General features: G+C 50.3%; 1 protein-coding gene across 1 annotated transcript in view; it reads right to left on the bottom strand.

The window, feature by feature from the left end:
- The window catches only part of Onecut2 (one cut homeobox 2), a 36,762-nt gene extending 23,437 nt beyond the window's left edge, over positions 1 to 13,325 (bottom strand). The window contains exon 1 of the mRNA XM_004654767.3: positions 12,086 to 13,325. Coding sequence (XP_004654824.2) covers positions 12,086 to 13,325 — 1,240 coding nt within the window. The remainder of the gene's footprint in view (positions 1 to 12,085) is intronic.
- Positions 13,326 to 25,010: the final 11,685 nt, after the last annotated feature.

The following is a 25,010-nucleotide window of genomic DNA, read 5'->3' as shown; positions in this document are numbered from 1 at the left end:
AGGCCCTGGACTCTTTTTCTCAAGGTACACATGCACACACACACAAATATAAAAAGGTAAAATTTCAAAAGGAAAATGCATTTAGTCTTCTGGCAGACTGTGATACCTTATTTTAATATAGTATAACTCAATGATTACTTAGAAATTCATGTCTGCAAATTCAAAGATTATACAGCTTGAGGAAACTACTTTAGTTAGAGCACAGTGAATATTTAAAGTGAGGTTTTTGGAGCAGGGTGTAGTGGTGCACACCTTTAATCCAGCACTTGGGAGGCAGAAGTAGGAGGATCGCCATGAGTTTGAAGCCACCCTGTGACTATATAGTGAATTCCAGGTCAGCCTGAGCTAGACTTAGACCCTACCTCTAAAAACCAAATAGTAGTAGCAGTAATAACAACAACAATAATAAATAAAACCAGTTTTTAAAGTGATAAGGTATATTCTATTCTCCTTTTAGGTTGGATTTTGGGGTACTTTTGTTATTATTTATGTTGAGCTTGCAGGTTATTCTGATTTGTTTTATTTGGGACTGGATTTTCTCTCTTCTTGCAAAAATCACTTGAAATTAAAAAAGAATTAGCAGAGGAAAGGAAGCCTCATTTAATACCCTTGACTTTCTTTCATAGGGGACATGGTTTTCTGCTCCTAAGCTCCGCCTCCCCGAGAGCCACTTTAGTAGTAGATTTTAGGCCTGAACTGAAGTTCCTTGAAATAAAAGCAAAAGGAGGTTTTACATTTTAATTAGGTTGGGGAAGTCAAGGACCATTTTACTAAGAAACCTAAAGAGATTCGAGTCGTGCCCAATTATGAACTAAAAGGACCCACCTGCTTCTTTTCTCTGCCCTCAAAACACAAGCAGAGCAAAACCAAAACCAGTGGCTAACAAAGGCCAGAGTCAGGGGTCAGCACCGAAAGTCTGCTCTCCCCAGCCCGGGGTCACGTGACTCCTCTATTGCGCGGCCTCTACAGCCCTGGCAGCGGGAGGAGAGGCAGCCGTCAGGGTCCGTAGAAAGACCCTACACAATGACTCCGGGTAACCAAGCTCAGCGTTCTAGATGTCCACGCTGAGCTCATGCCCCATATGTCTCCCTGTGACGTTACCACTAATTTAATATGAGAATATTACTCAATATAATGGGGACCGAGTTTTTAAAGACCAGAGGCATGCATCCATTTGTGTACAGACCTGGGGGCAAGCGCCCCAGCAAGCAGTAAATCTTGAGAGGAAACCTCAGAGCCGAAATCATGAGTGAGCATGGCAAGCAGGCTGTAACCGGGAAAAGCGTACTCCGCCCCCCTTTCTTCCACTGCGCCCCAGGGGTCCTGCTCTTCCCTTTCCCAAGTCGAGGGGTTTAGCATCTTTTGTCTTTTTACACCCCTCCACCCTACCTGCATCTCCCCCCCATCCTTTATTAATGCTAATCTCACACAGAGAACTAATGAAGTTACCAAGCAGAGAGAGAGATCTGAGGCCCAGTTTTATCTGGGACACTGACATCTGCGGAACTACAACTACTGTTTTTGATGGGAGCTAAGACCAGCGAAGGGCACATACTCCTGGGCAGGTGGAGGTGGCAAAGCACGACAGGCGCCAGGCGCCAGGCACCAGGCCTCGGAGGATGGGGCGCGCCGTGTCGCTGTTCGTGGTGCTGAAGCGCTCCTCGGGGGCAGCATCCCACCCACAGCCTGGAGGAAACATGCTGCCCACAGAGCTACAGCCAGTTCCACAGCTTGGCTTCGAATGGAGCCTGTTGGCTCGCTTTTCTACAAATGCAAAATGGCTGGTTCACTTGTTTTCTTCCCAAAGTTCTCCTCGGACTTGCTGTTGTGGCTTTTCTTTCTCGCTGTCCTCTAGGCAGGCAGATGTTAATTCTCTCCAGTCGCCTCTCCTTTACCATGTCTCACCTTTGCAGCACACCTTACATTTTGCACAGCCCTCCCGGGCATAATCAACTGGTCTTCACTTCCACACTTTTTTTTTTCTTTCTTTCTCTCTGCTACTCCTTTCCCAGGCACCTTCCAAGCTGGACTCTTTTCCCCCAGGTACACTATGGGTGAATCAACCCGCTCATGGTAGAACTGTTAATTGTTTTGTTTTGTTTTACTAGGCGATAGACTAAAAGAGGTAGAGGTAGAGGTCAGAATCCCTTTATTATATATCTAGGAAGACCGTATTTGCAAGAATCGATACTTGAGGATTTGTACAATAATATTGGTAAGGAAGAAAAGGAAAGAGCTTGTGTGAGGTGCAGGGCTGGTTTCAGTTCAAAGACCTCCCAGCAGGTGGCAGTATAGTTCCTGGTGGTGCTTGTGGAATGAGTCTAAACTACTCCAGCTCCAATTTTTTTATTTAATTAATTTATTTATTTATTTATTTTTCTGAGGTAAGATCTCACTCTAGCCCAGGCTGACCTGGAATTCACTATGCAGTCTCAGGGTGGCCTCGAATTCACGGTCATCCTTCTACCTCTGCCTCCCCAATGTTGGGATTAAAGGCGTGCACCACCACGCCCAGCATTCAACTTTTCTTTTCTTTTTTTTTTTTTTTTTGGTTTTTTGAGGTAGGTCTCACTCTGGTCCAGGCTGACCTGGAATTAACTCTGTCATCTCAGGGTGGCCTTGAACTCATGGCAATCCTCCTACCTCTGCCTCCCGAGTGCTGGGATTAAAGGTGTGCGCCACCACACCCGGCTTCAACTTTTCTTTTAAAAATAAATTAAAAATATTTTTACTGGGCTGGAAAAATGGCTTAATGGTTAAGGCACTTGCCTACAAAGCCCAAAGACTCAGGTTTGATTCCCCATGACCCATATAAACCAGATGTACAAGGGGGCACACACATCTGGACTTTGCAACTGATGAAGAACCTGGTGCACCCATTCTCTCTCTCACTCCCTCATAAATAAAAGAAAAGAAAAAATTAAAAATATATTTTACTTATGGAGAGAAAAATAGAACTCCAGGCACATGCTCCACTTTGTGCATCCAGCTTTACGTGGGTGCTAGGAACTTGAACCTGGTCCTTCAGGCTTTGTAGTCACTGCGCAATCTCCCTAGCTTTCGCTCCAACTTTCCATATTCCTTCTGCCCAAGAACCTACCAGCCTGGTTTCCTTTTGATCCAAGTATGTATCCACAGATATTTCTACTCAAGCCTCGCGGGCACAGAAATGATGGGAACAGAAGTAGAAAAGAGAGGGTTAGCGGGAGAAATTTTTTTTTAATTGAGGGAAGGTGATTATGGTGCTCTGATTGAGACTGTTTAATCATCAGGAACATGACACAGCAGTTGGGAAATGTAAACAAGTTGTGCAAGGGCTTTGGTCAAAGCAACGGGAATCTCAGAGCTGGGTCAAGCCTGGGAAGGGCAATGCCAGCAAGATGCTCCTCCCACCCATAGGACAGAGGCTGGCCAACACACTGCCTGATGTGACCTTTGGCTTCTGCAGTGTACACACAATCTGGTTGAGGTTAATGGCACTTTGCAGGGAGCTCCAATTGAGTAAACAAAACAAAACAACTAAAAAAAAAAAAAAATCTGCCTTGCCCTATTCTAATGGAGCACGTTATTGTGAGGCCTAACCCTTCATCCCGGCCCCTGCAGCTGCCCGGCAGGTCAGTGCTACCAATAAAGCAATTAGCCAATGAGAAAAGTCATCTTCCCTGAGGGGGACTTGAGGGCTCTGCTGCAGTGGTGGGCTTTGCTCTGGATTTTTAAATAGGCAATCCAAGTCGATCCAAGCCTCTTACATCAGACTCCAGGACAAGTAAAATTGTGTGTTTGCTAAGTGTGATATTTTAAGGGTCTGGTCCCTTGTCCCACACAGCCTAGGGAGCTCACTGCTTCCTGTTCAATTAACCTGAACCATAGCTGAACTCTGCCCTTTGAACTCACTCAGCAGATAAATACATTACCTCACCTACAGAATCATTAATATTTTCCAATCACATAAAACAAACATGTCTGAAAAACAACCCAAGAGATAGCCAATTAGGAATAGTTCATGTACCATGTTGAAAAAAAAAAACATAGGAATGGATGTTATTTACAGAGCACAAAAGGGGGGGTCAGAAAAGAAATGAGATGGATTATGTCAATAGTTGTAGAGACAAAGGGACTTTCATTTTCATATCTGTCAGCAAGAGGAGCGCTGAGCCTTTGTGACGCTGCTCCACACTGGAACTGCACCACACTACTGGCCCGCCTTCTACTGCTTCTCTTAGAACACATCGCTCCAAACCCTCTCTCAGTGGTTCTGGTGTCCCTGCTCACAAAGAAAGTCCACAATACTTCATTTATAGGGACATGTCTGCTCCTGATACAGTTGTTACCAAAAACAAATTACTGGGACCATATTACTACATTTTAGGGAACCAGTTTAAACGAGCCAAGCTAGTGGTTTGATTGAATAATTATACAGTGGGATCTGATCACCCAAAGATATTGCTAGCAAGAAAACTAGTGTTTGGGGGATGGTGAGGGAGTTACTACACGCATTCATTTTATCTTTACCACTGCATGTCACCTTACACGAATGATAAAAACCTCTCCAATGGAGTCCTTACCCATTTCAGTTTGAATGAATTTCACTTCTCACAATTCAGCCTCCAGGACCCCCTCCCTTCTTGTCCCCCTTTTCAGTTTTTGTTTGGTTTGGAATGTGGGCTTAATGCCCAGCTAGCCTAGATGAGAACACTTAAAGGAATATCACAAGCACGAAGGGTAAATCTATTGAACGAGGGTCTTTAACTATGTGGTTTCCTTAAAGGGAAAGGTTGGATCAATGGGATCAATATGAAAGGTTTCCCTGGCCCTGCATAAAAGGGTAAGGGCTTCTCTTTTCACTGGTTTAACTTTACTCTCTGACAAATGCAAATCAATGGATCTGTGTTTACAACAGATTCCCTAACAGACTCAGCTAGGGCGAAGCCCAAAGCCTCACCTTAGGCGGGCTGGGGAACCCAGGTGTTCCAAGGGTGTGCTCTAGAGCAGAGTTTCATGCTGAAGAATCTGGGGGCTCAGTCGGGACCAAGCTGGCAACAGCAACTAAGCATCTTTCAAAGAAGGTGCTGACTGGCCCTCCAGATCCACTGCCGCCTGTGACCTCAGGTTCCTTAAATGCAATGTAAACACAGAGGCCAATCTACCTCCCTACCACTACAGATCTCAGAAGGTAAGTGCTGAGAAGATGCAGCAAAATACACAAACTTGGAGCAAGGGACCCTGAGTACTCCCTGTCTGCTCTTAGGTGGTCACTGGCTCTGTTTAGTCCTGACAAGACAAACCACTAAAACTCTGGGTTCTTTTCCCCTTCATTTTACCTTTCCCTTTAAAAATGTGATGCCTTCCAGAGATTACATGACTTCAAGTCAATACCAGTTACAGAGAAATTATTTTTCTTCCTGCAGGAGAAAGTATATGTATATTTGATTACATGAGCCAAAGTCCAATGCTGATTAAATTACATTGGAGGTGTGCTTCCAACCCAAACAAAGTCTGCTTTCTACAGAAAGAGTAATGGATCCTCAAATGATGAGAGAGGCGCCAAGATGGAATAAAGAGCCTTGGGGCCCTCTGGGACAATCTGTGTGGGACACTTTTTTATAATAAATGTCCACAGCTTCTAGGAACCCTGCTCCCCAAGTGAGATAACTTCCACAGTCTCCATGGGCCATCCTTCAGTACTGTCAGGTACCAGCTCTCCAGTCAACCTGCCTCCTCTCCCTAACCCTACAAAACTCTATGCACTCTTCCAGTCCGGTCACTGCTTTGCCGGAGACTTGCAAATCAAAATGCCTTTCCCAGAGGCACTGAGATCAGCTAGAGAAAGATTGGGGTGAAGAAGAGCAGCCATACCCTCTCCCTCCTCCAAGGCCACATGACTCCATGGGAATTCCTGGAAGAAGTCATTCTGTGGCAGGGAGCAACTTTGCTCTCTGTAGGGCAAGGGTCAGTGAACATCATCCAGAGAGTCTGACACTGAAGTTTAAGACCCAGCACACCCCCATCTTGCCCTCTTCCCCAGGGCCATCTCTCCTGGCAATTATTCCTATTTATGCCTTCCTCATTTCCTTTCCTCTGGCAAGAACCCAGATACTAAATCCCGCCTCTTTCCCTTTGAGGTTTTCATTCCTCCAAGGATCCACTGCATGATGGGAAGGCTTCGGCAGAGCACAGCCACCACAGGGACCCTTCCTGAAGCCCTCCAGTCTCCCTTTGAAAGGGGTACTTTGAGGCTGAGCACAGAGCTCTTCTTACACGCACAGAGAACCTTAAGGAGATGTTCTGGAAGGCAGGCCCAGGGCCCTGGGTCCTCTGGATGGACCTGGCTGCAGAGCTGCTACTAAGGCCTTCTGGGGACAAAGAGACATGGGACCCAAAGAGCCCTCTGATTCTCAGGCCTGCCCCCACCCTTCAGCAGGAGTCCTGCTGTGTCTTGGGGATCTAAGCTGTGGAGGTGACAGCTAAGACCCTACTCAACAAGGGCCTCTTCCTCCTGGGGCCTAGAGGAGCCCTGCACATGGCTTCATAGGTAGCTGTTTATAGTTACTTTCTGCACTAGAAGGAAGCCAGCACCCACACTCCCCAGGGTCCTCACACAGACAACTTTTAGGGAGAGAGGGACACTGTAGCTAAGAGCTACGGCAGCCTATGAATAGGCTGCCTGCCTGCCTGCCTGGTTTAAGGAGGGAGGGGAGCTGAGCAGTACCATGCTCTCCAGCATATCTCAAAGGAGAAAGGAAGATCGCTATCTCAATCTTGTTTTCCTCTCCCCCCTCAAACAATTTTTCTTGGTGAAGGTAAAAATACCCCTTTCCCTCCAGTCTGAGACCTTTTCTTAATGGGAAATCTGAGGTTTTTTATAGTAATATATTTAATTTAAAAAACAGCTCTTGCCTTCTTATTTTAAAATTCCTCAGAGCTCCTCCTGGAAGAACAAGCCATCACTTAGCAAGGAGAGGAGTTATGGGCACAATCATGTCCTCTACCACAGGAAGGAAGAACTTAGAAGTTTTCTTTTTCCAGTGGGGTTTGTAAGTGTCACAGACACATCTCCCCTCCCTGAAGAATAGGCTCAGACTTCGGCTTCATAACCATCCGGGAAGGCTTGGGCTGGGACGTGCTCTGATCTGCTTCTCCTATGGTCCTGGCAGCATGGAGACAGACTGGATTCTTCCCTGGTTGACCCGATTAACCCAGCACAGAGCTGGCTGCTCTGAGGGATGGAGCCCCGGGACTTCGTCATGGAGGCTGCATTTAATTACCCAACTATAGTTTCCGTGCAAAAAAAAAAAAAAGTCTTCGAGTGAGACTTTGCATAAAATCTGCGACGGTGGAAGGCATGCTCGATCGCTGATTGCTAAGGGGCGAAGGCAGTTTCAGCCACCTTATTTCCCAGTTTGGTCGGTCATGCATTCGGTCGCAACCGAATTTAGAAATCACCCAGGTTTTCCAGTTAGATTTTGATGAGAGTAAGAGAAAGAGGGTGAGGAAGAGAGAGAAGTATGGGGAGGAGAGAACGAGGGAGGGAGCAGCTGCCCAGAGCCCTCTTGAACCAGATGTGCGCAGCTGTGACCCCCAGAGCCGCGTCAGGGACAAGATTGCTGGGAGGACTTGGACGCACTGGTGTGCGCGCGCGTACGGAATCACCCTAGAGACTGGCGGGAGCCCGAAAGCTCCGAGGCCAGAGCACAGGCTGGGAGCCCCGCGCAAGGAGGAGACCCCCAGTAAAGAAAGAGCTGGCCGGGCTGCTTGGGGAGGAGCTGCGGTCAGACCCGGGCACCTGACCCGGCGGGAAGCCGGAGCGCCAGGGAGCCGGGGCGCTGGCGAGCGCTCTGCTGGGAAGAGCGCGCCGCCGTCCGTCGGACTTACTGGAAACGCGCCGGATCGGGTTCCAGATCAATGAAATCTGGGTCCACACGTTTACGTTATTGTTGCCGGCATTAATGCTCTTTTAATCTTCTAAACATTATCAGCATCGATCTCCCTCCATATACACATTTGTTTGAGAAAGTGACATAACCACATAGTGGAAAGCTTGGAATAAAAATAAACGCGCGGGCGCGCAGGCCTCTCGCTTGCATCCCGGCTCCCCGCGGCCTGGGGTACTTCTCACTCGGCTCCCAGGCGGCCCGCCTCCTGCCCGCCCTAATGCGTGTTAGAAGGGCGTCCTTCGGGCACTCGGGACTTGTGGAAGCGTGGACGGGTAGTGAGCCTTTCAATTATTAATCCGATCGGCCAGCCAGCAGCCCAACATGGCCTGCATACAGCCTCCGGGGCTCGGATCTAGAAGAAAACCCCCACCCCGGTGGGCAGGCTGGACTCGAGAGTGGGAGAAACAGGATGAGTGGGTAGGGAACTGGGGGCACCCTGAGAAGGATCTCTCTTCCCGCCCTCCAGCTTTGCAGATGCTGGGCAGCTGTGTCACCCAAGGTTTTTTGTCCCACTGTCGTGCAGGCCTTGACAGGAGCACTGCCACTGCCCCTCTGTGCACACAGGGGAGGGGAGCGAGGGACAGCCGACGTCTGGAACGGCTACAGACCTCAGACAGGCTGAAGTGAGCCTCGCCTACTGGAGAGGTCTTGTATGTGTCCATAGCCGGCCTGGAGGCCTGTTCTGGCTGGCCTGGGTGGAGGCAGAAACCACCTTAGAGAAAGTAATCGTGGCTGGCTGGACTTCTGAAGTTGGAAGCACACACCTTTGCCAGTGAAGCTAGATGCTCGTCTTCAGGACTCAGAGTTCCAGTCCTGTCAGCTGGAGTTTGTGCATGGCGCAGAGGACTCGGGCTCAAAGCCTGAAGACGGCACTTGCTCAAACTTTTGTGAATTTGTGTTCTTGATAGGGTAATACAAAACACCTTGCGAGGTCTTGTGCCTCACTGCGCCCAGCTATGGGTTTGGAGTTCCTTTCTCTGCTATCCACTGATATTGGGGTAATCTGAGCTTCCCTGACGTCCTCCCCCTCAGTCTTTGGTGTCACCCTTGCCTTGGCTGGCCCAGCAGAGGGAAGGGTTGGGAGCGCAGTGTCCGCAAGGAGAGTCTGTCTTCTGGATGGCCTGTGTACTTGAGCCAAGATCACTGGTTGGCCAAATCACAAGCCTTAGGTACCACAATCTGTGCAGTCTTTTCTTTACAGCCTCAGACAGGAGGGGGCAAGGGGGGGAGAAAGGAAGGAAGGAAGGAAGGAAGGAAGGAAGGAAGGAAGGAAGGAAGGAAGGAAGGAAGGAAGGAAGGAAGGAAGGAAGGAAGAAAGAGGGAAGGAAGGAAGGAAAGAAAGAAAGAGGGAGGGAGGAGGAGGTGGAGGGAAGGAAGGAAGGAAGGAAGGAAGGAAGGAAGGAAGGAAGGAGATGAAAGGAGAGGAGAGGCACTCAGAGACTAGGTTGGTAGAAGTGGGGCTGGGAGTCTAGTGGTCACCCAGAGGAGTGGCAGGCTTTACTTAACCATAAGGAACCAAAGGTGGGATCCTGTTCAACTTCCCGCCAGGGTTCTGATTAATCTTTCCCTGTGGGGAATGCCTCACTGCCTTCCTGTGTGCTCCCGTCCCCAACTCTCCTAAACACACAAAACCCGTTTACTTGGTCCATTTCTTCACTGTCTGAAGAGACTGATCCACTGAAACAAAACTGAAAAGCCTTCCACATAATAACAACCACTCAACACGCTTGTAGTTGCTGATTAAATGGCCAGATAAAAGGCCAGAGCTCTCGTGCCTTTTCAACTTAAGGTAATAAAACAGATGCACATTTGAATGCTCGAGCACAGCCGGGTCCTCAGATGTGTTTTCCCTCTAGCTGGGAGGTAGTCAGTCAGTCTCCGGTCCTAAAATTGCAGTCTCCCCAAAACCTCTTAGCATGAGAGCTAGTCCCCCAGGCCTGCCTCCAGGAGTCACCTGGCAACTCGTGGGGAGGGTGGGGCTGAGGGCCCCAAGTGCCGCCCTCCTCTCCATCTGTGGTTGTAAAAGCTCAACGTCCCTAATGGGTGAAACACTGTTCCGGGCCTATACAGGCAGCAGGCAGCAAGTGTCCTAGGCACACAGCATGAGGGGGCAGTAGCCCTCAGGGATGGGACAGAGGAGTAGAATAACTGTTGTCCAGCCTTTTACTGGACCTCCAAGGGCAGTTGCCAAGTTCCTTCTGGCTCCAGTGCCCAGGAAGCCAACCGCTTGGTGTGTCTGTGGCATTGAGGTGTGTGTGTGGGGGGGGGGCGTAGAGGAGTGTCTTACAACAAACATGGTGAGAACTGTCATTCAGCCAGCTGGTCCCCCCCCCACTCTCTTAACTGCTTTATCTCTGCCTAGAACCTACAGGAAGTCCAAGGAAACCTGAGCTGAAGAGAAAACTAAAGGAAAGAGGAGATAAAAGTAGGCGTTCAGATCTGTTCAAAAGCATCCAGAGCCTACGGATTTGGAGAAAGCTTTTCTGGGTAGTCGGAGCTGGTGGCGAGGTTATTATTATTATTAATAATTTTACCTTTTTATATCAATACGGATGGACACTTAGTGAGGCTGAAATATCTCAACAGTAGGCAAAGAAAGGGTCTATCAGGACAGAAGCTAACCTTCCCTAAGGGCCAGTGAACACGCTGCCTGTCACATCTCCCAGCCCCAGGGGCGAGAGAGGGATGCACCCCCACCCCCAGCCTGGTTCATCCGTGCAAGGAAAGCCCTGGGGATCCAGCCTGAGTGGAAGCCCCAGCGAGCAGCTCCAGAGTGACCGCCGAGTGTGCCAGTGTGCACGGTCGATTCCGAACCACGCGCGTGCCAATATCGACACTATGCAAATCCATGCCACCACAAATAGTCCTTTCTCCCCAGGCGACAGCCGAGTCTAAGACCCCCGCCCCACCTCCAGTCAAGAGCGAACGCCCATCCAGGCTTAACAGTCAGGTATTGTGTGTCCTTGCCAGTGTGTGTGGGGTCTGGATGTTTTGTCCCTCCAGGCTCGTGGCTCAGTCCTGGGAGGGGCGATCAGTCGCCACGCGCACGGCGCGGTGTCCCTTTGCACCAGCATGTGACAGTCGCAGCCTCCGCTGCGTCTTTGGCTCTGGCCCCGGCCGCCCACACGGGAGGTTTCGGAGCTCCTAGAACAATAGAGGGCTGTACCTCGCGGCTCGGCCGCTAGAGGAGGCACAAAGAGCCCAGCCGGCTTCTGAACAATGTACCCCTGGCGTCCACCGGTCCCCTGCCGCGCGCCGCCAGCCCTTGGCGACACCCCGCCACGCTCCGGATCAGCGTCCGCTTAATGCAAAGGCGGAGCTTACAGCCGGCGGCCGCGGATCCTTAACTAACCTGCATCTTAATTTCTCAGCATCTACTCTCCCGAGTCCCTATGGCCTCTCTGCGCGTCCTAACGGACCTGAGCAGCTCCCAGCCAACGCTGGCAGCAGCCAGGCAAAAGCAGCTGGCTGGTCAGAGAGGCAGGGCACTCTCCACTCCATGTCCAAAGCAGCGTGTATGATTGTCCCAACCTTCGTCCTGGCATCCACCGAAGCTTGCCAGAGCCTGCCCTTTCCGTAGTTCAGAAAGTCCTTGCGCCCAATACCAAAGCCGGAGATGGATTCCGGAAACGGCGCGGTATCCTGGCGGCCAGAACCTGGCGCAGCCGGGACGCACCTCATGTGGGCGACCAAAGAAGTTTGCCTGGTGTGGTGGGGAGGAGGAGGAGTTAAAAACTCTTATTATTTTTCTTTGTTTTTATGAAGCAGATCTCTCAACTGTGGCCACACAGGGACTCTAGGCAGCCTGGAAAATGGAAATGTGTTGTCTAAAACAGTTCAAGTGCATAAGGGCAGTTCAGTCTGGAAAACAGAGGCCTCCCGCTGCTGGGGACGGCAGGAGAGCGGGGGCAAAGGTTGCCACATAGGGATGTGGGAGGAGGAAGAATGAAATCTGCGGGAGGCGGGGTGGGGGGCTGTGGAAGCATAAGGAACAAGCAAGGAAGGGAAGAACAAAAAAGAGAAACAAGGAGAGAAAGTGGAAGAGAAGGAGAAGAAAGGGGGCGAGAAGAGAAGAGGAGCCAGAGCTGGGTCCTGGGAGCATTCGGGAGCCCAGCAGCCAGGAGCCCTACCGCCGGCTCCCTCAGGCTTACCTGCCAGGCGTAAGGCGGACATGCGCTGGAACTCGGGCTCCTGAAGCCACTTCCACATCCTGCGGAAAGTCTCCCTCCCGGATTTGAGTTTACTCCACGGTTTTGGATTCCGGAGCAGGTCGGAGAGAGTCCCCTGAGACCGGCAGAGCACCCTCTGCGCGAAGATCGCCTGCGGGATGCTGTATCGCTTCAGCTCGGCGGTAATGCGTTGGGCCACCTCTTTGGTGTTGATCTCCTCCAGTTGCCCGGACGTGGCCACCTGCGAGCCGGACGAGGACGATGGGGGCCGCTCACGACTGGGAGCCAGCACCGGCCCATGGGACTGAGTGTGACCCGGGTGGTGCAGGCCGTTGAGGTGCGACATCATGGCCGCGGGCGGGGTGCCCAGACCCCGGGACAGGTGTTGCTCCCCGCGGGTCAGCATGGCAGTGTGATGTGCGTCGAAGTTGGGGCTGAGCATCTTGTCGTGACCCGGAGGACCGTAGTTGGGCAGGCTCTGCTGCGCGTTGTGAAGGCCGCCCAGCCCGTTGCCCAGCGGCGTGGCAGCCAGCGGGGACAGGCTCTGACCCATGCCGGGCATCTCCTTGTACGGACTGTAGAGGTTGTTCATGGCCGGGAGCCCGCGCTCGTCGCGCATGAGGGTGAAACTGCCGCTCACGTTGCCGGACAGACGCTGGTGGTGGTGGTGGTGGTGGTGGTGCGGGTGGTGGTGAGGGTGCGGGTGGTGAAACTTGTCTGACACGGTGGAGATGGGCGGCAGCGGCTGGAGCGGCGTCAGCGTCGTGTAGGTGTTACTCATGCCCATGCCGGGCGGCGACGAGTCGCAGGACATGCTCATGGCGTGGTGCAGCGGGATGGAGAGCTCGGGCCGGTAGTCGCCTCCGTCCAGGATCGAGGCCATGCTGGTGACCATGGCCGAGCGCGACGCGGCCGCCGCTGCCGCCGCCGCCGCCGCGGTCCCCAGCTCCTGATGCGCGCTCGGAGGCGGCGGAGGGCCACGCAGCGATCCGGCGGCGCCGCGCCCCGCGTGGTGGGGACTGGGGCTGGCCAGCAGCTCCTGCTCATGGCCCGGACCCCCGCCGCCGCCCCCGCCGCCCCCGCCGCCGCCGCCGCCCCCACCGCTGCCGCCGCCGGCCGGCCCGTGCAAAGTGCCCAGACTTTCCATTGTCAGCTCGGGGTTCATGGCGCAGCCTTCTAGGTCTTTGGTGAGGCATCGATAGGCGGTGTAGGCAGCCTTCATTCAGTCCATCGGGGCCCGGGGGCGGCGGCGGCGGCGGCGGGGGCGGCCGGCGGGCTGGCGGGGCGGCGCGCGTGGCGGGGAGCGGGAGCGCGGCAGCGGGGCGCGTGCGGTGCGGTGCGGTGCGGGTGTGCGTGCGTGCGTGCGCCCCGGGGCCGGCTGCCGCGCCCGGGGTGGGGGCGGGGTGGGTGGGGGCGTCCGGGGACCGTGCGTGCGGGAGAGGAGAGGGAGGGGCGGGGAGGGAGGGACGGGGATCACCGGGCCCCGCCGCTCGGGCCGGCGCGCCGCCTCGCCATGTCCGAGCCCGCTCCGGCGCCGACGTCTTGTGCTGGGCCGAGCGAGCGGGAGCTGTCCAGAAGGGCTCTGCCGCTGGCCGGCGCGGCCAACCTAACCCTGCCGGGCCCGGGGCGGGGCCGCGCCGCGATGGGCGTCGACCTCAGCCAATGGGAGTGGGAAGCTGTCCCAAGAGGCGGGTCTTCGTGGCACAATAGACTAATGGTCGCGGAGGGGGCGGGACCGCGCGGTTCACGTTTGGCTGACGGCTCGGTGCCTTTTTTTTCCTCCTCTTTTGCTCCTGGAATCAAACGTCAAAGGGGGGGGGGGGGGGGAGGAGAAGGAGGGGTGGTGGGTTGGTGGAGAGAGAGAAAGAGAGAGAGAGACAGAGAGAGAGAGGGAGGCCGGAGTGCAGCGACCGGGAGAGATGCTAGGAGATGCCGCGCTGGGTCGCTCCAGGGCAGCTGCGAGCCCGGGGACCGGGGCATGGCTTCAGGTCCCATCGCCTCACCCGCGAAGCTTTTCTTCTCGCTCGCTGACTCGCAAGCCTGTGCTGTTGTGAAAACAAACGCGTGTCTCCCGAGCGAGACACTTCCCGAGAGTCTCTCGCCGGGCGCCAGCAGTTTAGCTTTTAACGTGCAGGCGCTAATGTACTCTAATGCACGGCAAATTCCCGAGACGGGGGCGGGGGCGTGCATCCTCTAGCCCCAGGAAGAGCGGCTCCGACGCCCGAGCTGCCCCGGAGCTGGGGCCCGAGGTGCGCTCGGCGTGGCGCAAGCTGCCCTGCCGTAATGCATGCAAAGTTAATACAATAACATCATTTCATTTACCAGGCCCACCCTATAAATCTCCCGGTTATGAGGATTTTGAAGGGCCCTGCTAGATTGCCAAACAAAACTAGAATTCCGGGAAACTAATGTTTCAAGGTCATCAAATGCTTGTTACTTCAGAGAACTGGAAAGAAAGAAAGTACAGAACTCGTGGGTGGCCAGTGTGTGTTGGGGGGGGTATGTGGAGATTGGTGCAACGCCTTCAGCGAGCAAACTTCCCTGGGGGAGGGGGGCAAAGAGTATGCAAACTAGCCAAGGCAACACCCAGGGATCTTACACACACACACACACACACACACACACACACACAAACACACACGCACACACCTTCTCTCGGGAGAGGACCGTTCCTGGTTACCGCGGTGGGTATGTCACCTAAGCCTAGGCTAACATCTGCATATTCTAACCTTATTTCTCAAAAGATGGGAACTCAGGGTGGGCTTGACTGCGCTGGGGAAAAAATAATAATAAAAATGCTCTCGAAAACTGTCGTTTTAAATTTGAAAAAAAAAAAGTGCACCTTCGTCTCCCTAGAATTTCCGTCGTTTGGCCAACCCAGGTCGGGAGGTGGGAGCAGGAAAGGTGGTTGAAGAACAGGTTCTCTCGCCGACCCACAGCCTGCACTGAAAGCCTTCGGAGTAACAGACTTCTCCAAAGCAGGTTGCGCTCTGTTTGCCTCCGAAGATTCAAGCTAGCTGCGGTCGCGCAGATGTTGCTTTGTTTAAAGAGACAGTAATTAAGGACAGGGTGGACATAAGTTTGAGAAGCGTGACCTATTTTCTTTTGATCAGCTGTCAAAAGAAGAGCGGGGAGTCTTCTTAAGATAGCCCCCCCCCTTCCAACCACTTCCAGCTGTTAGAGAAAACTTGATAAGAAAACAGGGGCAGTCCCAACGCAGTATCTGTCTTCTGAGGGATTGCGGGGGATGCTTACAGAAAGGTTTAATTCCTTTGGAAAACAGCTCGTGGTGGAAATGATCTTTTCCGCTGCCCTCCTTTCTATTCTATTTACAGAGGATCCCCCACCCCAAACATAACCATAAAGAGTGATATTATTCATAGATCAACTCTATTGAGATCTCGCCAATATGGTGCCAATTATTCTTTCAAATAGCATCTTCGGAGACGTTCAGGCTTGGGTAAGAAAGCGGCACATTCCAGGATCTGACAGACCTAGTTTTCTGGCACAGAGGGCAGATAAAAACAGTTCAATGTTCTGTTCCCCTTGTCTCCTCCTCTTGCCTCCTGCTACTGTGTCTCTTGCCATGGCCTACCTCATGTACAGTGGCTGGACAGGGGTTCATTCCAAATGCACGCCTAGGAGAACACAGGTTACCAGATGGTAACCTGCTTTCATCGTGCTCAGTGACAGGCTATGAAGAAAGAGAAAGAGCTGGGCTGGGAGCCATCCTCCTCAGACTCCCCTGCTCAAGGTAGCTTTGTCAACCTTGGGTTCAGGCTCCGAGAGTGACCAGTGACCCCAGACGAGTGCTTCCTCCAGACAGAAACCACAAGTATATAAATTTCCATTTAAATAATTTTTCAAAATGATGAACTCATTTACCAGACTACCAAGATAAATCTGCTCTGGGGGAATGCATTTCAGTGTGCCTGGGAACAGAACGGTGAGTTGTGTTCCCCCTGCCTCGCTTCCTTCCCCCTCCTCCCCCTCTCCCACCATCCCTTCCCCCTTCCCTCGATCAATATTGGCGATCTCAGGGAAATCATGAAATCGTATTGGCTTCTTTGTATATAATTTCATTGGGCTAGATTAAAGCAGATTTTTCATGATGTTTTCCTAATGGCGGTTTTATGTTCCAACCCAGAACCCATTTAAAAGGAAAATGAAAGTGCTTGTTTAGTCAGCACCCTAATTTTTACTGATTTAGATTTGAATGCCCTTTTCCCTTCCTTTTTAAACAGGGGAAATATTTATTTTTCTACTTCAAAGTAATCTCAAGGCTGTCAATAGAAATGAGATGTTTAAATATGTTTTAAAATACTCGGGCATTGCTCAACATGTCTCAAAATAAAAAAGAAGACACACTTCTTAGTCTGTTTAGCAACCCTGTTCTAACCTTAGCATGTTTGGGAGTTCAGTTTGTTATTTTTTGATTCGGAGTTACAGTCTGGCTCTTCCCTCCTTCAACATTTGATTCACAAATCGTCTATAAAAATGATTCTCAGAGCAGTGAGTTCCTGACTATTTGAATCTGAACAAGTGCCCATCAGGTCACTTCTGAATAAACCACATCTGCAGGTCAGATCTCCTCCAGAAAAAAAAAAAACTTAAGTCAGAAGAAACATGTAAGTGAAATGTAGCTTCCACAACAAATATAGATGACTGCACTGTCAAAGAAAAAAAAAAAACCCAAGCTTCAGTTAACAATTGCAGAAAAACATTGAAAATATTTACTGTTAGACTTTTTCATTTGTATCTTTCACAGTAAAATTAGGGAGAGAGATTCAATTAAAACAGAGACTCTATAAATTATTCACGACAAAAAAATAAACAGACCCCAAGTCAATGCAGTGTGGCCAGGGTGTTTAGCTTTGTTTTTACTAAACAACAGTAATGAGAGCCCTGTCTAGTGTAGCAGGGGATTGTTTATTTCCAGCAAAATGCTTAGAATCTCGTTAGATTTTTTGTGGCCCCAACACGTTTGTGCCACAGCTAGGTTTATCAGAGCAGTACAAAAAGACATAATGGTGGGCTGTTTTGGACTATTTTATTTTTGTCCTTTCCCAAACCATCTGGCGTGTGAGTGTAGGGGTATTGATCAGGGTCTGTGAGGCTGCGGACCCCATGCCAATCCATAGCGTTTCTGGCAATCAGCGTCCTCCATGAATTGCAGCTGTCTGTGTAGCTCCGGGACAGAAATCTTAAAAAAAAAAAAAAGAAAAAAGAAAAAAAACCCATACACAAAAAACCCCACCAACCCCCCTTATCAAACACTTCATCCGTTTGGGGGTAAGTCAATATCATTTCTTTGTCATTCTGCAAGCAGGGATTATGCTGGAGAAAGTTTTTGTTGTCCGTGTTGTTGCTGCTGAGCCTGCCTTTTTTTTTTTTTTTTTTTTTTTGTGAAGGAAGCAGAGCAATTTTCTAGCCATTGAATGGTAATGGTTTTCCAGAAAGGCCGCAAGCGTTTGTATGCATCAGATAACAAATGCTGTTTCAATATTGTGGGGGAATTTTAAGAAGAGAAAGAAATTCTTAAGTTGCTATACACAAATAATCGTACTGATAATAGAGGGTTTTTGAACGGGAGAGAATTTTCTCCCCTTTTCTTGGAGTCCCTGGTGAATGAAGACCCCTCGAATCTCTGTGATTACGCGTGTACGTGCTGCACGGGTGTTTGTGGCAGAAAGGGAGCCTTCGGAATTGTGGCTCAGTTTGATATCTCCATTAGCTTTAATTTCTTCTGTGTGATCATGGCAAGAAGAGAAGTAAAACCAAGTAGAGCCCAGCCATATCCCTTTGGTCTCAGCTCAGAAATGGACGGACACTTTTCAAATTCCCTGCAGGATCCAGGAAAGTTAAAAATAAGTTTTCTAGTTTGTTGAGGCCAAATTGCTCCTTTAAAACCTCCTGCTTCCCCCTAGTCCCTCTTGTGCAAATCCTGAACTTCAGGTTAGCTGTGTTTGCCAGAGGTTGCCCCAACTTTTTGGATGGCAAAAGACAAGTTGTGCTTGAGGGGGTGGTGGGGGGGGAGGAGAGTGTATGTTGTTTTTTTTTTTTTTTTTAATCCTTTTCTCACTTTCTTTCCACCTTTTGCGGGAAAAGAAAATGAAGCTACAGGAATACCTGCCCAGGGGAAACCTCTGGAGCCCCAGGCTTAGCACTTAGGCTTCTAGAAAACAAAATGGGGAATTTCCTTCATAGTCTGGTGGCAAGGAGTGGGTAGGCTCTGTGAGGACAGGTGAGAAGGACACGCTCCTTGAGCGGTGACACCTACTCCCAGCCGCCAGTTTTCAGAGGCAGCCTCAGCTAGACTCTGAGCAAAGCTGATTCTTTCCCACACTCACCTACCTGGTTCAGGAAAAAGCCAGGGACTGGGTCTGTCGACCTTGATAGTCCTCTAGTCCCTGCTGGAGTCTCTCTCCACTCCCTCTTATTTTTGCCTCCCCACTCCAAGTCCTCCAATCACCCCATTTGGGGGAATTCAGTTGGCAGTGAGCACCCACCTTTTGTCTGGATGGATCCCAGTGTTCTGGGACTATTAAGAAGGCTCAGACCCCCCCCCCCCCAGACACTTTCTGTACTTGGGCCATTTCAGGCTTCCCCTCTGCCTCCCATATGCCCTTCCAGATTTGTTTTCAGGTTGCAAACACCTCAACAAAACTGGAAAAAGGAATTATTTTTCTCTTTGCCAAAAAAAAAAGTAATTAAAAGACATGACTGGTGAAACCGGTCAAAGGTGAGAATACTCAAGACTTCTTGGGCGGGGGGACAGAATCACACACACAGCATTTCTGAGAACTGAAATTTCTCTCTGAAATAACCACGCACTTCTAAATAAGCAACTTGTTAGCCTGGGAAGGAAGGCCGATTTTCCCCTCACTTTCGGTTCCTTTCTCAAGATTCTTTATCTCCTTTCGGCAAAGTCCCATGACCATGATTTTTAAATAGCGTATAACTGCCCTTGTCGTCTGTCTTTGAAGAAGGTTTCCAAAAGTACAATTCCAGCATGCTTAAAATAAAGTTTTCCTCTCTTCCACTTGTCACCTCACAAAAGAGGAGCTGGCGTGAGGTTCTTTGTTCAGGTCAAGTTGTGCGTGAAATCTTTTTGTTGTCTTTTCTAAGGGAAGGCAAAAGTTGCAGTTGATAGTAAAAAGGACAGATTTAACTCCCTGAAAGTGGACCTGTTTGCAAAGTTGAACTCAGTCATCAAGCACAGGCGTTGCTTTTTAATTTACTACCCTCTAGAATCGACCATTTATTCGTTCTGGAAATAACAATTTTTGATAGAGGACAGTATTCCGTAGGCATTATTAATACGAATACCTAGCATTTTCTCTTCAGTGTAAACTACAGTTTGAAAACCTTTCAATTGTATGACTAGAACAGGAAAAATTTTATCATTGGGTATTTAAAAATTGGTCACATTTTAAACTTGACAAATATTAATTTCGATTTAAAAAGATATTTCTAGCTGAAAACTAGCAACACCAAGCGGTTTAAAAGTTATGAGAATGAGATCAGTTTTTTTTTAAATCCCGTAATTTTTAGGCCCCCCTTCCGTTATCGGTTCTCAAAGAAATTAAAGAATCAAATGAATCGAAATTCATCTTTAAGGTGACACGATTAAAAGAAAAAGCGTATTTAGATTATATTAGGAGACCTTTGGTATTGCAAAAATTTTTGGATGTCACTTTGCGAATTCTGGGCTGTTTTGCTTACAAGTGTGTAGGGAGAAATCAAGCCGCGGAGTTGGACGTGGTCTCAGAGCCAAGGGGCCCGTGGTCGTTCGAGGAGCCGGACTATTACTGCGGATCAGAGCCTGTCTGGCTGGGCTCAATCGGTTTGGCAGGTAGAAAAGAACCCGAGCTCCAAGGGCGTCGGGTTTGAACGCTCAAGCGGGCGCCGCACGGAACAGGGGCCCGGGAGACCTGTTGGTCCTAAGGAGTTGGCATTTGCCGGCGGTTCTGGTACGTGGGACGGACAGGCTGGGCATGGAAAGGCGTGGGGGGTAAGGTGGAGGAAGACCTTGGCCGTCGCGGTGGCTTGGAAGCCAGACCGAGGGCGCTGAGGTCCTGGGCGCAGGCTTGGAGGTTGTGGGGATGGGTGAGGGACAGTGGGTGCAGGCGCTGAGGCCCTGGGAGTGGTCATCAAGGCTGCGAGGACTGCTATGCAGACGTGGGGGACCAGCTCGATGCGGCCTAGAGATCACCGGCCGCCGGCTGGAGGACGCAGGTGAGGGGCCTTGAGACGCGGGCGCGCAGTGGTGGGTGCAGGCGTGAGGCCCCTGGGGACGGGCTGCAGGTCCTAAGGGTGCGTGTCGAGGCGGGGAGGTGGTGGGGGGCCGGGGCGCCCGCGAAGCACCGAGCTGCTCGGAGCGATCCCAGCCCCCGGAGTCCCGCGGCCCTAGGGCCGCTGACGAGCCGCATCCCCGGGCAGGGGGTGGCTGGGGAGGCGGAGGGAACCGGCCACGATTGATGTCTAAATCAATGCGGTTTCTAGGCGCTTCTCTCCGATTCTCTCCTTCTTCCTCAAAGGCGAAACGCTTCCCGATGGTGGGCGGAGGATTTCTTATCCCTGTGCGAATTCAGCTTGACGGGGGTGGCCACAGAAACGCACCCGCACCCCCAGCACCCGGTGAGGTCTCGGAGACTGGCCGCGGAGGCCAGACCGAGGCTTTGCTGGCCACAGCGCTGCCCTCTCCCTTCCTCTCCCCACATCTGGATGGTGCCCAGTTAGAGCCCACAGCATCCAGGATGGTACCGGGGCCTGGGCGCACGGGACGAGGCCTGTCCCCTGGTCACCCTCCCAGCTCCCCACTGACCCCCTAGTTTGAGGGGATCTGGGAGGCCAAGCTGCCTCTGATTTAATTATTCACTGATGAATTAGACAGCTGCAATTGTCGTGAAAAAATCAACGGCCACTATTGATCCCAGGGTCGGGTGGGGGTGGGTTGGCCGCGGGGAAGGGAGGAGAGGCCCTGGGCCCTGGGGTGTCCTCGACCTGGCGACCTGGGCCGGCGGCCTTTCCTGCTCCAGGCCTGCGGTGCTGGGACCCAGGCGGGAGGGTGCCCTGGGGCAGCAGGCCTCATACCTCGTAAGGGCGCCGGGGAGGGAGCCGACCTCCCTGCGCCTTCCCCGTCCGCCGGCAGGGGGCAAGGCCTAGGCGTGGAGAGGGCCCCCCTCCCCCCCCCCTCCCCCCAGGTGCCCAGGCCAGTCCTGGCCTTCACCCAGGAGGAAGCGCGAGAGAGACCCGAGGGCGCCTCAGGAATCCTTGCCCAGGCCTCCTGGTGGGCAGGGCACCACTGAGCAACAAGTCCTGGCGTCTGAGGAGCCTCCGGGCCTAGTGAGGGAAATCTGCCTGATCTGAGGACCACAGATCACCGGTATGTAGAGATTATGTGAGTTCAAGGCCACCCTGAGACTATATAGTGACTTTCAGGCCAGCCTGAGCTAGAGTGAGACTCTACCTCGAAAAAACAAAACACAACAGAAAAAAAAGAAAAAGAAAGAAGAATACAGTCCGCATAAACAGAAAAATGAGGACCTATTAGGCAAATTGGGCATCTAAGATCGGAAAAGCATTGAAAACTCGCACATGCACAGACGCACACGCCCACACACAGACATACATCTTATGCCTTTTCATTATGCACCTGGTATCAGCTAATGAAAGCCAGGTTGATTTTTATTTCAATTTGCTTTTTTTTTTTATTTGCTTGTTTTGAGGTAGGGTCTCACTCTAGCTCAGGCTGACCTGGAAGTCACTCTGTAGTCTCAGAGTGTACTCTGAACTCATGGTGATCCTCCTCTCTGCCTCCCGAGTACTGGGATTAAAGGCATGCGCCACCACACTTGGCCCAACTTGAATTTTTTATACTCCACCTTATAGGAATGTGAGATGATGCAGGAAACCTACAGGATATGTAGAGCAAGAACTCGCAAGATTCAAATGTTTCTCTTTCACATTCTCCAAGGGACTCAAGTATTCGCGGTCAGACTACATCCAAGAAAGGCTGGAGGACGGCTGCTAGGGACCTGGCTCTAAGTCGCTGGGTTGACTCTGCCGAGGTTCTTGCTCACAAACGGTCATCTCCATCCTGTTGGCCAAGATGGTTCAGTGGATTTAGTAACCATTTGTGGGTAGCCTAGTTGTGGGGCTCTGTGTTCACAGAAGTCAGACAGATACACTGTGTCAGAATGTTTCTCCCCACAGGTTGGTAGCAGCAATGTGGTGGAGTTCTGAGAGCAGCTCTGAAACGTCCAGTTGAAGCATCCATCGTTTGTAAGTATAAATATGTGAACTATGCGAGGATTCCTGTTGAAGCTTTTTGGGGAGGGAAGGAGTCAAGTTATGGCGGGGTGGGGGTGGGGGTGGGATGGGTGAAGACTTTTTTTTTTTTTTCAAGGATTCACAGACCAAGTGGCTCTGCTTGGTTTGATAGAACCATATGATTAAAACAGTGTGTGTGTGTGTGTGTGTGTGTGTGTGAGAGAGAGAGAGAGAGAGAGAGAGAGAGAGAGAGACTGTACTTTTGATTTTACAAGAAGCTTTTCCCCAGTACTTGAGTCAGTTCCATTTCAGTGCGCCTGATGAATGTCAGCTCATATTTAAATTTACCATTTTAGATGTCTCTCTCTCTCCTCCCTTCCTTCCACACAGCAAGGAGTACCCCAACCTTCAGCCCTCTTAGTCTCCTCCTCTTCCTCCTTTTTCTTCTTATGCTTTTGTAGGGTCTCAGTCTCGTCTAGGCTGGCCTGGAATTCACTATGTACTCTCAGGGTGGCCTCAAACTCACAGTGGTACTTGTACCTCTGCCTCCTAAATACTGGGATTAAAGGTGTGCATCACCTTGCCTGGTCCTCCGAGTCTTCTTTAAGGATATTTGCATCTCTAATTTTCTTTGAAAAGTGTTTAACTTTCTTTCATGGCCCAAACTTTCTGGTTTTCTAAGTTTCTTTCTTTTTAAAAGGGTTTCCTAGTCACTTGAATGATAGCACCCACAGGGGTAACCAGTGAAATCTCATAGCACACTTTGGGAGATGGTGTCTAAACTTAGGTTTGATTAAAAAATGAGTTTTTTAAACATGACCCTTGCATGGGAAGAACATACTCTTGTCTGATAACAATTGGAATGCAAATGGAATAGATGCAAAATCGGAATGGAGTTTGTAATATTGGAACAAAACAATAATTGCAATTGATTCAATTGTCTTTTTCTTTAATTTAGGAAACACTTGAGTGTCTCCTATGTGGATGTTTCTGGTCCCCAATAACGGAAGCTGTCTTGCACGGAAGTAAAATGAGAAGAACTTCCATGGAGCTCAGCAGACAGTCAGGCATCACAGAGAAGTCAGACAGGAGAGCCAGCTACCAGAAGAGAGCCAAGGCCATGTCCTGCAACTTGCTAGGACACTCTTCCTCACACAGTGTCTCCTGTGGCCCCTAAGAATAACTTGAACATGTACCTGTATTCTCTGTATCACCTCTACAAGAGGTAGAGTTGAATGGGGTGAGGGAGAGCTGTTCCGGTGCATATTCCAGTCTTGGCTACCAGAGAGTACTACTGTCTCTCTGCCATGTACACATCAGGAAGCCACCCCCACAAGGGGGAAGTTATTTCAACCTTGGGCAGCAGACAGCAGGATCCACGCAAAGCCAGCATCGTGTGGCCATAGACATGGTGGGGATAAAACAATGAGCAAGTTAGACATGAGCCTGGTTCTCATGGGTTTTATATCTTTAGTAAGGTGATGATAATAACTGTGTTTTTTTTTTAACATATTTGTAAGTATTTGCATTTATTTGTTTGTGATGAAAGAGATAAAGAGAGAATGGGCACACTAGGGCTTCTTGCCTCTGCAAACTCCAAATGCTTTGTGCATTTGGCTTTACATGAGTTCTGGGGTATCAAATCCAGGGTAATAGGCTTTAACCACTGAGCCATCTCCCCAGATCCATAACTTTTTTTTTTTTTTTTTTGAGGTAGGGTTTCACTTTAGCTCAGGCTGACCTGGAATTCACTATGTAATCTCAGAGTAGCCTCGAACTCACAGTGATCCTCCCTAAGCCTCCAGAGTGCTGAGATTAAAGGTGTGAGCCACCATAACAGACTTTCTTTTTGTGCGGATGTTGGTCAAGGAAAGTTAAAAATTACTGGTTGAGGAGGCTCTGTGTCTAGTCCATGACCCTAAATATCTCTTTCTCTCTGTTTTTAAAAACTTTTTATTGAAACCTCCACACATATACACAATGTATCTTGATCATTCCCCCACCCTCTTTTGTCCTCCCCCCTGTACCCCACCTCCACTGAACCCCTCTTCTTTCTAACTAGTCCCTCTTCTCTTTTGATGTCATCATTTTTTTTTTTCCCCTCATATTTTGCTAGTCTTGTGGAGGTACTTGTGACATGACCCTAGATCTCAAGGTGAAGGTGGGCAGGGACCTGCATTCTTTTCCTTTCTTATTTTTGTCCAACTGGGTGTTAATGGCCATGAACAACTAATGCCTAATTGACATGGATCCCCATTTATCAAAAATGGGATCTCTGTGACCAGTGGGCTAATTTCCTGTGAGCTCTTTAGGTACCTACATTCTGAATCAAAGTTGTTTGGGGATGGCTAACCTTTTTTTTTTTGAGGTAGGGTCTCACTCTAGCCCAGGCTGACCTGGAATTCACTATGGAGTCTCAGGGTGGCCTCGAACTCACGGCAATCCTCCTACCCCTGCCTCCCTAGTGCTGGGATTAAAGGTGTGCGCCACCCACGCCCGGTGGGGACGGCTAACCTTAAAAAGCTATTTCTAATGAATAAATGAGTAATGACCAATTTCATAGTCTGGAAAGCTTTCAAATTTTTTTTATTTTTTCAAAATGAATTTTCCTTTATTTATAATTCCAAATGAC

This window comes from Jaculus jaculus, chromosome 15, assembly GCF_020740685.1.
Source record: "Jaculus jaculus isolate mJacJac1 chromosome 15, mJacJac1.mat.Y.cur, whole genome shotgun sequence".
NCBI lineage: Eukaryota > Metazoa > Chordata > Mammalia > Rodentia > Dipodidae > Jaculus > Jaculus jaculus.
This window is presented reverse-complemented; position numbering and strand designations above follow the sequence as displayed.